The sequence below is a fragment of the Dermacentor albipictus genome, chromosome 7 (genome assembly GCF_038994185.2).
Source record: "Dermacentor albipictus isolate Rhodes 1998 colony chromosome 7, USDA_Dalb.pri_finalv2, whole genome shotgun sequence".
NCBI classification, from domain to species: domain Eukaryota; kingdom Metazoa; phylum Arthropoda; class Arachnida; order Ixodida; family Ixodidae; genus Dermacentor; species Dermacentor albipictus.
Window position 1 is genome coordinate 16501795 of NC_091827.1, and position 12826 is coordinate 16514620.

At 45.2% G+C, this 12826-nt stretch overlaps 1 protein-coding gene across 4 annotated transcripts in view; it reads left to right on the forward strand.

The window, feature by feature from the left end:
* Positions 1-12618, forward strand: part of LOC135914402 (CLK4-associating serine/arginine rich protein) — a 56627-nt gene extending 44009 nt beyond the window's left edge. For 2 of the 4 annotated variants that reach the window (XM_065447238.2, XM_065447239.2), the window contains exons 18-21: positions 2193-2251; positions 6007-6053; positions 10734-10940; positions 11408-12618. In XM_065447238.2, coding sequence (XP_065303310.2) covers positions 2193-2251; positions 6007-6053; positions 10734-10940; positions 11408-11513 — 419 coding nt within the window. In that variant the 3' untranslated portion in view covers positions 11514-12618. Of the gene's footprint in view, positions 1-2192; positions 2252-6006; positions 6139-10733; positions 10941-11407 lie in introns of those variants that run through there. The other 2 variants (XR_010568302.2, XR_010568303.2) reach the window with 2 other exon arrangements.
* Positions 12619-12826: the final 208 nt, after the last annotated feature.

Consider the following 12826-nt stretch of genomic DNA (forward strand, 5'->3'; position numbering starts at 1 on the left):
ATGTCAAGCTGCGACATCGTGTCCCTCTACAATGCAGCAGATGAGCGGAGTGGCTGCAGTGCATCGGACAGTCGCTGTTCGATTGGCGCCAGGATTTGCGCCTTTGCGGTCGTCACTTTACACTGGTGGATTACTACAATTAGAGCGTTTAGCGAGTCCTGTATTCGGGTAAATGCAAGTGCAAGGAGGCTAGGCCTGGCCGTTTGGCGAGCTGTTTCACGGGTACAGCAGAAGTGCAAACGTGAATGGTGCAGCCACCTGGTGGCACAGAGCTCAACCAAACACAGTAGCGGTAATGAAGTGTATTCTTTGCTGCTGGTGCAAATTTTTCACAGGAATGTAATTGTTAACACATTGTTTTTCCCATTGTTTAAAATGTTTTACACTTGGTTAACGCAATATTAGCTCTTTGTTTGGCTGGCTAAGCTCTGTGCCACCAGGTGGCTGGACCGTGCAGGCCGCTGACGTTCGTCTACGTTAAAGTTCCTTCATCAGTTTGAGTTTATGCCTCCATCCATCCGCCGAAACGCCCAGCTCGCCTCTGGTTTCCGGAATACCAGACATGTCCGCCGCTGCAACAGAATGCTCGCAATGCACGCTGCTTTGCTAGCTCTCGCTTGGGGGTCGACTGCCAAGCAGCTGACGGGGAGCTTGAAGAGGCTTTGTGCTCGCTCCTAGAGAACCGGAAGTCGATGACACGACATGGCCATCATGACGCTGAGCCAGTGAAGATGGTGCTTAGCCCCGATCACTCGGTGAATGATTTGAGGAGAAATCATGACTATGGAGCGTGTAATTGTCTGTAGCTTTCTTAATATGAGACACTTCACACAAATTGTGGTGCGAATGATTACCTTAGCTGTACCCTACGCGTCTACAAAATTTGTCCAAACCGTTTCAGGGGCCCTTTAAGCGATTTCTGTTCATCGAGATTCCACTGTATATCTGAGCAAGGGATTGACAGTGTTCGGTCATCAGTAATCCTCCACCACCAGGAGTACTTATTGTATAGTAGAATCTCATCGAGGGGACCAGAAATTTATTCTAATAAAATGAAGTTCCAACTAAAAAGAGTCCCTTTAATTATGCTGCCCGATCAGTTGCGCGATATGGCACACAAAACTGTGTTAACACCCCCACTGGGCTCACATCGGAAAGTTCTTATCTTTCCATTCCATCATCAGCGTGTGCTAGAAAAAGCCTAGGTTCCATATAAAGTACAAGTGCGATAACGCACCTCGCGTGCCTTGCTGTGGGTGCGAGGAAAACATGCGAGGGTGAACCGTGAACTAGGGAGGCGTAATGCATGCTGTCCTCCCACATGTCCAACATTCTTTGCCATTTTCACGGCACTTGATATTAAAGTAGCCAGCGATGCTTCGAAATTTCACCTTTTGCTCAGGTTTGCCTGAAGAGCAGCCCATGGGAGGTGAGAGGACCTTTGTTGGAAATAACCGTTGCACAGTTCTTAGAGTTTGAATTTGCAGGAGCTCTTCTATTCACATATGTAAGACTTTTCGCGGGATCGAATCCCGGCCACGGCGGCTGCATTTCAATGGGGGCGAAATGCGAAAACACCCGTGTGCTTAGATTTAGGTGCACGTTAAAGAACCCCAGGTGGTCAAAATTTCCGGAGTCCTCCACTACGGCGTGCCTCATAATCAGAAAGTGGTTTTGGCACGTAAAGCCCCAAATATTATTATTATATGTAAGACTTTGCATGGACCAACAGAGCAATTCTAATTATCTTGTCAATTTGAATTAAGAAATTTCAAATTAACAGGCTTTCATTGTATAATTACTTGGCTAGTTAGAGATTAAGCAAATAAATAAAGTGTGTGTGTGTTTCAATAGGGAAGTTGTTGTGTCCTGAATAATGGTATTTCGTTGTTTTCATCATGCTAGTATGTCACGTGTAATTATTTCCTTCATGCTTTACTCGTAGTGAACGTTATACAAAAAAACTACTGCGGGATTATGTAACTGCACGGTGTAACACCCATTGCCGAAAAAAAAAAAACTACGCTTGTTGCAACGCATTCTCTGATATTAGCTGGAACACCCTGCATATGTGTAGGTCTTATGTGAGCATCTCTGAAGACCTTGTTTTATGTGCTACAATACCTCTTGCCACGTGCCTCTGACTTAATTTTTTTCTCCCGTTTTTCTTCAACTTTCTCCCCGCTGCACAGACAAGGCCGACAAGCGGGCTGAGCGTGAGAAGCAGGACAAAATTCAGCAGGAACGCTGGGTGAGCATGCTCTGAGATAACTTGTCTTATCGCTATTTTCCCGTTCTTAGTCGAGTACAGTGTAATGTGCAGGCTTAGTTGTACCGCTTAGCTTTATGCTAAGTAAGTTGAACTTCAATACTCTGAAGTCAATGTCAAAATGAGGATGGGTTCATTATATTCAGTATTCTTTATAAACGTACATGCCGACATTGGCAAAAAAAAAATTGTGTTAGGGTCTGTGTCAAAGAAATGCAATCTTGATTCCTTTTGCAGACCAGCAAAGGGTTTCCTATTGATTTTGATCAATTCATTGATATTTTGCCATGCCATTACATTGCACGTAAACAATGCTTAATTACAAGCACTTTGCATCGTTAAGAACATGGTCGTGCAGGGGGAGACAGAATTATTGAATGACGCTGCTGTAAGGCATCCAAAATTTCTGTTGTCATTATTTTTGACTTCTGTGGGGAGAGTTGGTGCCATTGAAAAACTTCTTCCAACTGTTACTATATTTTAACTTTTTCTTTTAACTGCAGCAAACCTCGTCAAAATCGGTGCATTGGTTGCCCAAAGAAATTATTTCTCTGTTCCCATTTGTTAGATAGGAGCTGTTGAGCTAGAGCTTGGAAATGTCGTTGTGGAAACGTGAAATTTGCTGCCCACTGCTCCAGTTAACCAGTCAGCATTTTTTATTTCTGGGGGAGGGCGGTCCTCGGCCGTTCCTTTATCATGTGGGGAAATGTTAAAAGTATAAGTCATGTAAAAGTTCAAACATCATTTTTTTTAGTGTGCTGTCAACAAAAATCTGTTCAAAAGTTGTCCGTCAGCAGGTGCCATCGCCCCACTGATTGTGCGACTTTCCGGTGATGCAACACCCCTGTTTGGGATCCTTCTTAAACAGGAGTTATCTGGGCTTCAGATAGCCACAGAGCCTTTGCGGCGCAGAAATAAAAGCAGAAGAGAACAAAAAGTGATGAAACTAGCATCACAATTCATTACTGCTGCCACGTGGACACAGGAAGTGCTCGATCTGATTGGCTCATGTAGATTTGAAGCACTGGCGTGTGTTTCAGGCACGTTTTGACAGCGGCGAGCTGTGCATTTGTTTGTCCCAGTGAAGCTTGGCGTCCGCGATAAACTGCATTGCTGGCTTGTGTTAGATTTGTTAATACATCCAAAATGTAAAATTAGGGAATTTTCAATTCAATATGGTAGAATGGTAGAACTAGAAAGAGAGGTTCAGTTGCATGTGTAACCTCCCCTTTCCTCGGTCGCAAGATGTCCAACCCTAAAAAACTTCTGGGGAGAACCCTGGACACACACTAATTTGAGATGTGAAGGATTACTATACAGTTGAACCTGGCTATATCGAAACCGTTTGCATCAAGTTATCCTGTATATCGAACAATTTCTGAACACGGTAAAATTACGAGTACTATATATAGGAAAATTTACGGTTACAGTGAACAAAAATATCAGCGACTCCCGATATATTGAACGTCAAATGGAGCAAAAGTGGCCCTGGAAGTTGGCTTTCCCTTGTGGCAGCGGGGAAACGCACTGACACATGCCAAAAGTGATTTAGCCCGGCGGTGCATCTCCATCCACCTGTTCTCCCTACTGTGACCGCGCCGCATCGGATGAGTCGGCGACTCCCCCTGCAAAATATGATCCTGGCCTGCCCGCAGCGCTTGCTCAGATAGCCAATCAGAGGCTCTTGTGCCCTTGTTGTGCAAGATGCCTCGCTTTTCTCGTTCATTGTGTTTGTGACTTGTGGGCCTTCTGTAGTGTTTCCATAATGGCTAGCGGGAAGCGGCAGGCCCATGTAGCACGAAGCCATAAATCGAGTCAAACGCGGTAAGAAGTCTGATGTCACCACAGTGTACAAGATTCTGAGGTGCACTCTCAGCACAATCTTGAAGAATAAAAGCGAGATTAGGTGCTAAGGCGGAAAAATGACACTGTGCCTGTGGCATCCGATGTGTACGCACAGCCATGTATAAGATGTTGAAGCGGCCATGTACAAGTGGTTCATCCGAAACTGCTTCAGACGTGCCAGCTTCCGTGTGCCTTGCGATTACTCCGAAAATGCTTATGAGTGTGACGAAGCCATTGCTAGTGCACTTGGTGTGAGCTGTCAGAATTTCCGGAAGCCTTTGACGAATCGACAGTCAAGTTTGTGAGTGTGGATGATGGTGCCGTGACCACAGGAGAGCCAGAAAACGAAACTACATTGCCGACATTGCACCAAGCACAAGTGAAAGCAGGCACAATGAGGAAAGCAGCAACAATCCTTTTCCCATATCCTCCGAGGTGATTGGTGCACTCGCACTAGTCCAGCACTTCTGTGTGAATGTGGAAGGTTGTGGCCTCAGCTGCTCCAACTCTTAGGCAGTGTGGAGAAGTGCATGCTGCCGCAGGGCAGCGAAGTTTCCCAAGCAGGTATAGGACTATTTCATGCGAAACTAAGCTAGTTTTATCAATAAAGTGCTCGTATGTGATTTTACGACGTCCAGTTCTTTAGCAGGCTTATATCAAACTGATGGGCGTTATTTTGCAATTTCGATATAACCGGGTTCAACTGTACCACTATCGGAGTTGGAAATCGGTGAGCCTCTTCCTGTAGGTGAAGGTTTGGCAAGCCAGAAATGATGAAAAATAAACAAAAGGAGGGTGGCGATGCCACCTAGATGTTTCTGCACCGGCCTCCTGTGATGTCACAAGTTTTGGTAACGTCGAATAAAGGTTTGGTGTTGTGTTAAGGAATTGCTTGTTTGCAGAATAAGGTGAGGCAGCAGTATGCAGCCATTTCGTTGGTCAACTTGTTGCTGAAACCTGCAATAGTTTCACGCATGGCCCTCTGTGATTGCTACATTTTGCCCCCTGTTGCATACAATGTGATGCATTGAAATCTTGGATGCCATGGTTTTCTGTATAACACAATTGTTCCCACTTATATGAGCGAGGTGCAGCCTCCATGAGCTTTTCTATGCAGTGTCAAAGGGCATGGTAGTCAGTCATGATTAAACTCTGTAAACACTTGCCCGGAAATGTCTAGGAAGGGTAGGCGCAATAAATCCTACTTGTTCTTGAGGCTTTTGTGCTGAAACTGCAGTGCATCTTCAAACCACACACCGTAGCCTGCTTGCCTTTGTTGACGCCCTCTGCTACCAGCTTTAGCAGGGTCAACGGTATGCGAGAACAGGCTTTGGAAATAATGACAAAATAGGCATCATGTTTTGGACACCACCTATCAAAGAAGGTTTCTATTGTGCAAATTCAGCTCAACCAATTGACCTACCCCCGTAGAAATGCTCGGCGGCTTAATAATTTGAGAGTAGCATCTCTATCAAGCCAGGAGTTGGTTCAAACAGTTATATTGAGTCTTATAAATTCAACCAGTCGGACACTTGACCACTGTAGTAGCTGCTAAGCTCAAGGTCGCTTATATGATCAAGGTCGCGGGTTCTACCCCTCCGGGGCAGCCGCATTTCGATGGATGCAAAGTGCAGAAATGCTTGTGCATTTAAATTTACATGTGCGTTAAAGAACTCTGGATAGTCAAATTAATCTTCAGTTCCCCCACTATTGCGTGCCTCATAATCAGGTTGTGCTCTAGGCACGTACCACCTCAAAATTTATTTATTTACTTATTTTGATCAGTCTGTCAGGCACTTCGCGAGTGCCTGATCGACATACCTGTACGAGCACTCGTTGATACAGTCAGTTAATCTGATGTTTGCATCCTGCCATTTTCTCTGCTCCACCAGGATCGGGCTGAGGAACTGCGGGGAATGGCTCTCCGTCTTCGCCAGAGGTAGGTCCGGCGTCTTTCTCGAACTGCTCCTCCTTCGCCGAAAATCTCCCGTTGGACGGGCCCCGATCCAATGATGACAGAGATGGTAATTGTGCCCACAGCTCTGTGCAAAGTGCAGAAGCCATGCCCCCGTCTCTCTGTGTGCTGCCACCACTGCTGTCATTCCACATCATCTCGTCCCCGCATTTTAGTTCATACGTTCACTGCCGAAGGAGGGGGTAGGGGTGCGTTAGAAAGCATCCTTTTAGGGGGCTCAAAATTGATGTTCTTGAGGATATCAAGGAAATGCTAAACTTTAGGAAAATGGTTGGCTCCTTCTTAAACTCGGCTTATCACGCGAGCCTGTTATGAGGTTCGTTAGATTGCGCATGGATCATGGCATAGAAATATAACTTGAAAGAATGCAAGTTTGGGCATGCCAATATTGCATTTTAGCCTTTTAGCGCGTGAAAAACACCGAGGCAGTATTAAAGACATAGATAAAGCTTTCACATCCAACGCATTTACAGTCGATATTCAATTTTTTGGACTCCCAGGGCCTGCGAAAGCATCCGAAAAATTTTGCAATCCAAAAAAATGAATGCGTGCCATTCTCGCCCTGGAGGGCTCAAATCGCCACAGGCACTACCACGAAAGCTCCGAATACCTGCCAGTAGACTTTAATATTAGTCATGTCGGAGTTTGTACTGTGATGGAAGACAGTGGGGGCGTGCGTGTATAATTAAGGTATACATGCTGCGTCCTGTGACAATTGTCCCTTTCCACTCTTGGTATGCTTCACCGCATAGCACTGCTGTATGGAGCTGAAGCTGACATTCGGAAACTGGCATTATTCAACGCATTGTGCTTTTCAAGCTTCGAAGCCAACGGCGAGTATTACAAAGGTGGAGTCAATGCCATTGCGGACAATGGCGAATTCTTTCTATGAAAAGCGTAGCACCGAACATCAAAAGCTTAATAGCAAATGTCGAAACAGCCAGGCGTAGCATTGTTGCGGTGGTGGCTACGGCTGCAGCGTGTGAGAGCGGCGGTTCGAGGTGGCGAGATAATCAAAATGGTGGTGGTGGTGGCATCGATTAATGCCATTTCGGACCTCCAGTCACAGCAATAATCGGAGGTGAAAGGTTTAGCGTCCGAAATTTTAGACGCTCTTATATGCTGACTCTATGTCGTACAATGGTGGTGCCGAGAAGCCGTCTCAATTATCAGGCATGTCCAAAAAATCTGGCATCCGGAAAATTGGTCGTTGACTGTATATTTCACGAGCGTCACATAGCGGACAGAGTAAAAAGCTTGCGCAAGTGCATTTGCACAAGCTTGATAAATTGTGACATGAACAAGCAAGAAGGAAGATAGTATTTACGGCAAAAAAACCAGCTTAAGAAATCGTTGAGCCACAAGATTACAAAAACAGTCCGTATGTATTTTATACTGTTGCTGTGTTTTTTGTGTTAAAAGGCTAAACATGGCGTAGAGCTTCTGACAAACAACTAGAGGGAACCCTGTGACTGATATCATTAAGCTGCCGTGCGAATGACGAGGGTAGTACATAGATTTGTATAATCTACGTGCTTGTCGCTTCGAACATTCTTGCAGCTTTTCGTTTTGTTTTTTAATGGCACACTGTCTTCCACAATTTCTGAGCTACCACCTTTGTTGACAATGAACAATTCGCAACACCACGAGGCCATTTGAAGCTGGAAGTATGAAGTGCAGGCATATCTGCCTGCGCTATCCATCATTCCTGTACTGGCTGGACTGCCACACTTGTAGCTCGCGTAGGCACTAGCATCAGAGTTCCTTCTATTGATTTTTGTAGGAAGCTGTACGATTCATGGCACTGCTATTTAATGTGGTTCACGTGGTGCTAGTGCGTAGCGTTGCATGCTCCTTTGCGGTCGAGTGCCAAGTCCATGGCCAGCTATGTGCATACCATGCAGAGGCTATGTCATGCGTTTGGCACGACCACCAATTCATTGGCCTGGCACTTGAACAAATTTAATCTATTTTCACTTTAGCTAAAGTGTATTTTTTTTCTGTTTCCAGTGAATCTTTAAAAACACATCCTCAGTGCTTGGCCATGAGCTTGCTTGGTCAGACGATGGTAGTAATTGAATGAATCTTAGTAATTGAACGAACCTCATGTACAGGCGCCGACAAAAGTGGTATACTCCACGCAGCGGGAGCTGGAGCAGCGGCACACTGCATTGCAACGCCATCTACATTGACACAAGTCAAGCGACATGCTTGCAGATAATAAAGGGCACTGCTGCAAATGGGTCGCAAGCCCGAGGGGTAGCGTTGGCCTGGGGCACAGCTGGAAGCATCCAAAAGTCCTGGCAAAGGATGAGTCGACTGCTGACAGAACAACTTGTTTATTTTAGCATCGCAAAAAAGCGGCCGGTCAGGTCGACCGAAGCGGAGAAACGGGAGACTATGTTACTCGATGGAAGAAATCGAAGCCTCTCCCATGGCGTCCAGGGGCAGCTGCTTTTATACTCTCGGATTTGAGGGCAAGAAAGAACGCCTCGATAGAGGTGCACGTGACGGTGGCGCACAGACACGTGACAAGAAGTGGCGTATCCGCCGGGCCGGCGCTGGTCAGACCTCGCTTCACAGTTGGGGAGCTCCTCTCCCCAGCTGCCGCGCTTTGACGAGCGTGGGCACTAACATGCACACACACACACGCACACACACAAAGACACGTGGTATTGAAACATGCCTGGACGCACTTGGTAGGAGGCGTTGGGGCAGCGCTGAACTGGCCAAAATGTCCGCCGCTGTAAACTAAGCCCCGGCATCCGTTGCATCCGCGCCGGCTATACAGCACGTCGGAGGCAAAACGTAACAGCACCCATTGGCTGTCTCGATCCCAGATGCTGCCTGTAGATGACGTTGCGATGCAGTTTGCTGTTGCTTCCGCTGTGTGGAGTATGCCACTTTTGTCGGCGCCTGTACATTATAACAAAACGTTGCAGTCGGTGAGTAGTGCCTGCAACAGCTTTTGAAGCGCTCAAGACAATGCCAGTTGTGCAGAAGCGTTGTAAGTTTTGAAAAAAACTCACACCTGCTGTGTCTGCAAAACATTGTCTTGGCTAGCGGTATCTTGCAATACACCATGATGTAGTGTGGTCACCTCATCATACTAGAATGTTTGCACAACATCCTCGTCACACTACAGTCGAGTACCATTGTGTAGTTGGCTGCACTTTTGCTCTGGAGAATCGAGGGCTGTGGTGCTGGTAGCAGAGTGAAAAGCCGTGTGTGAATGATTTCCAGACTTTTAAGGCCAGTCATTCCTAATTATGCACTTCTGTCGCTGTCCTATCAAAAAGAAGGCATAGGAAGATTGTGTGCATGCTAGTAGCTGAAAGATATATGCAATTTCCATGTGCTCGTGTAGTTGTGTTTTTCATGGCTGGAACTGACCTCCAAACACCTGCTTGGCAGGATACATAGGTTTAGCAATTGAAGACAAACTTCAGTGTAATTTAGATAGCCTAGGCATCATGATTGATGTAGGAAGGTTTATCAAAGGGAACACTTGGGCTTTGATTAGACTAGCATGACAGCTACAAAGGAGATGCGTAAAAGTTATATAGTGCAACATATTAATAACAAAGTCACAACAACCAAAACAATGTGTTTTTATATCCACATATATGTTGTAAGTGTACATTTATTGCGTGCCGATAGTAGCGAAAAAAATTTAAATTGACTTCCATGGTTATTTCATGTGATATGCCATGTTCACTGGTGATATAGATCCATGTTCACTCTATAGAGCTTCAGCTGTAGTTAGGAGAGATTCACAGTGGAGGAAAAAGCCACTCAGGTCTCGTAAATTGAAACTCGTCGTGCTGGGTTTTTTGATGGGTCAAAAGGAATTTTGTCTGGGTGGCTGGGAAGTAGTAAGAAATACCGTATGTTGAGAAAATCAGCAGGATATAATCAGTCAATTCATTAGATCTACATCAACACACATTTGCATACCTCACATATCTACTTATCTGATCAACGCATGTCTTGGCCATTGCAAGTCATTGGCAACTTGCTTTGGCATAGGTTCCTGGCCTTTCCTATATATCACTTACAGTGTTTGTACCCACACATTCCCCCTTATACTGATAATTCAGCAGTCATGTTGGTGCCCTTAACAGGATACTAAGAAAAGTACTAAGTCAAGCTGAATTGAAAGATGAAGCTTCTGTAATAACAAATCAGTCATTTGTAGCGTGAACAGTGCTTCTGTAAGTGAGAAAATGGTGAAAATGGGAAACCCTGAGTGGTGCTGCCTAGTAGTTTGGTCTGCCATAGCTGTCACATGACATCGGTACTGGCCGATTCACAGAGAGCCACAAAAGCCAGGTCATGTGGGTGATTGTCAACTCGTGCTATTTTTTGCTGTGGGAGATTTAAATTGAGGATCAGTAGCTGGACCTTCAGTGGCATTTGTCTACATAACGAAGTTGTATGTATTGTGACAGACTTCCAGATGAATAGTCTATTGACCTAACTCTGCTTGATATTTTCTGTCAGTGTCGCTTCAACTTTCAGGGAGTTCTGTTAAGCCTCTTTCTTTCTCTGGAGTAAACTGGAGGTTGGGAGTGCATATGATGCTGCTTTCACTGTGAGCCTGTGTCCACGGGCTGACTTAGTTTTTGCGATGCCGCCACCTAGGGAACGGGAGAAGAGGCACAAGGAAAGGGACGACTATGACTACGAACCCGATGGAAGCCGAGACGGCCGTGACGGCTACTCCAGTCGCTCGGGCAGCCGCTCGCGAAGCCAAAGTCTAAGCCCTGAACCCCGCCCCCCAGGCGAGTCGTCTTATGTGCCCACCCCTCCAGAGCACGCAAGAAATCCAGCTTACTACTCACGACGAAGGTGGGTGAAAATCGTGGATCTGTGGTGATTGTAGATTTTTATTTGGAGCACTGCCTCTCCAGTAGTACGGTGCACCTTTATGAGGAACACCCACTTAGTATAAGGCTTAGTATAAGATTGCAGCTGCAAGGGGCATGTAGTTGTCATCTACAGTATATTTTAATGTTTACATGATTACATGACAGCCTAATGCATCCTATCGTACTTTCTCTTGTGACAGTGCAGAACTGTTCAAGTTGTAGTGGCTTTATTGCAAGCTAGGTTGCGACCACATTGTATAGTCTGATAATGATGCAGACAAAGCGATAGCCATTCATATGTGAGGTAAGACAGTGATAAAGATTTGGTTGCAGTCTAGGAAGTGGACATAAGCATTATTAGGTCAATGGCGATGTTCTTTATTTTTAACTCCTAAAACAGTAAATTTCATATTGCTTCTAATCTAGTTTCGGTTACTATCTATCCAGAAGCCGATCAAGGTCACGGTCTCCACCGCAAGATTACTACCGGTCACGACCACCTACGACATCGTCCTCGTCCTGGTCATCGTCCAAGGCATTGGTAGACTACTGAGGTGTCTTCGAAAGGCGCTCAACTGGGATTAGCGCAGCTTTGGCTCCTAGCCTTACAGGACCGAGAAGATGTGGACTGAGATGAATTTTGTGAAGTGAACTGACTGAGTGACCCTGTGTTGCCAGTGGGGGTGGGGTCGGGAAGGGGGCGGAAGGGGGAGGATAACCGAGCACCATCACAGAAATAGTGTTAGGAAAGAAATGCTTTGTGATGGGGACGTCTTACGAGCTGTGCTAATGTGTGCTAGAGAACTTTTGGCCCGTGAGTGCTTCAAATGTTTTTTTCCCCCTTATTGTCCCTGTTCTCTTGCCACTATGCGAAAACTGCATGTTGATGAGCAGCAACCAATTAGTTGAAAAGTAGCACTTTGGAAAAACCAAAGGATGTGACAGTAGAGCTATGGCGTAATTGTTGCGAATTGGTCCTGCCTCTCAGCCGCATTGTGCAGCCACGCATATGTCATCGACTCAATCTTAAACTATTTGGGAAATGTGTTTTTCGCAGCTGGTTTTTTTCAGGGTTCAGTGCTACATTTGAATCGCCTCTGGCAGCATTTTTTTTCTCCGCTGCGTTTAAAACTGGAGTTAAAGCTTTTCCTTAATTCTTCTACTAATAGACGTGTATGTACCAGCTGTTCTGTGTACTTGCCTTGATTTACTTAAAAGGCCTCAATGAAATTTTTGGTCTACAAGATTTGTTGTGCATTTGTATGAAGAGCAGCTAGAAAATGCCATCCTTACTCACCGGTGTACGAGTGCATACCATGCTCCGTAAATCCAAAAATTTGAACTCTAGGCTTAACTTTTTTTTTGTATCGTGTCAGACAGCTGTGTCAACAAACTTTTGCCCTTGATTAATAAAGTGAACTTCACAATTTCTTGCCAGATTTAATGGTGCGGAAATCACATTGGACATTTCCTTCTAAATTCAGTGGGCAACTATTCAGTCAGATTTGAAAATTTTTCTGCTTTGGTTGTATATGTTTAGGTTATGCATTCTGCTACCACTTGGTGTGTGCAGACAGTGTAAGCGTCTTGTCAATCTGGCTTTTCCTGATGCACATATTCAGTTCTCGTTGCTTAATAAAGTTCCTCCTCTTGCGCAACCTTTTCTTATGCTCCTTATTTTAGCGACTGTTACGTGCTATTACTGCAGAGGCTTGCAAACGCATATAGCAACAGGCAAAATTAAATGGTTAATAAACTGCACACAACTGCCAGTTGCGTATAGTACAAGTAATCGTCGATACAATGGAGCCTGTAAAATTGTCACTTTGTTTTATCGAAATGTTGTTATATTGAATTTGACGGTTT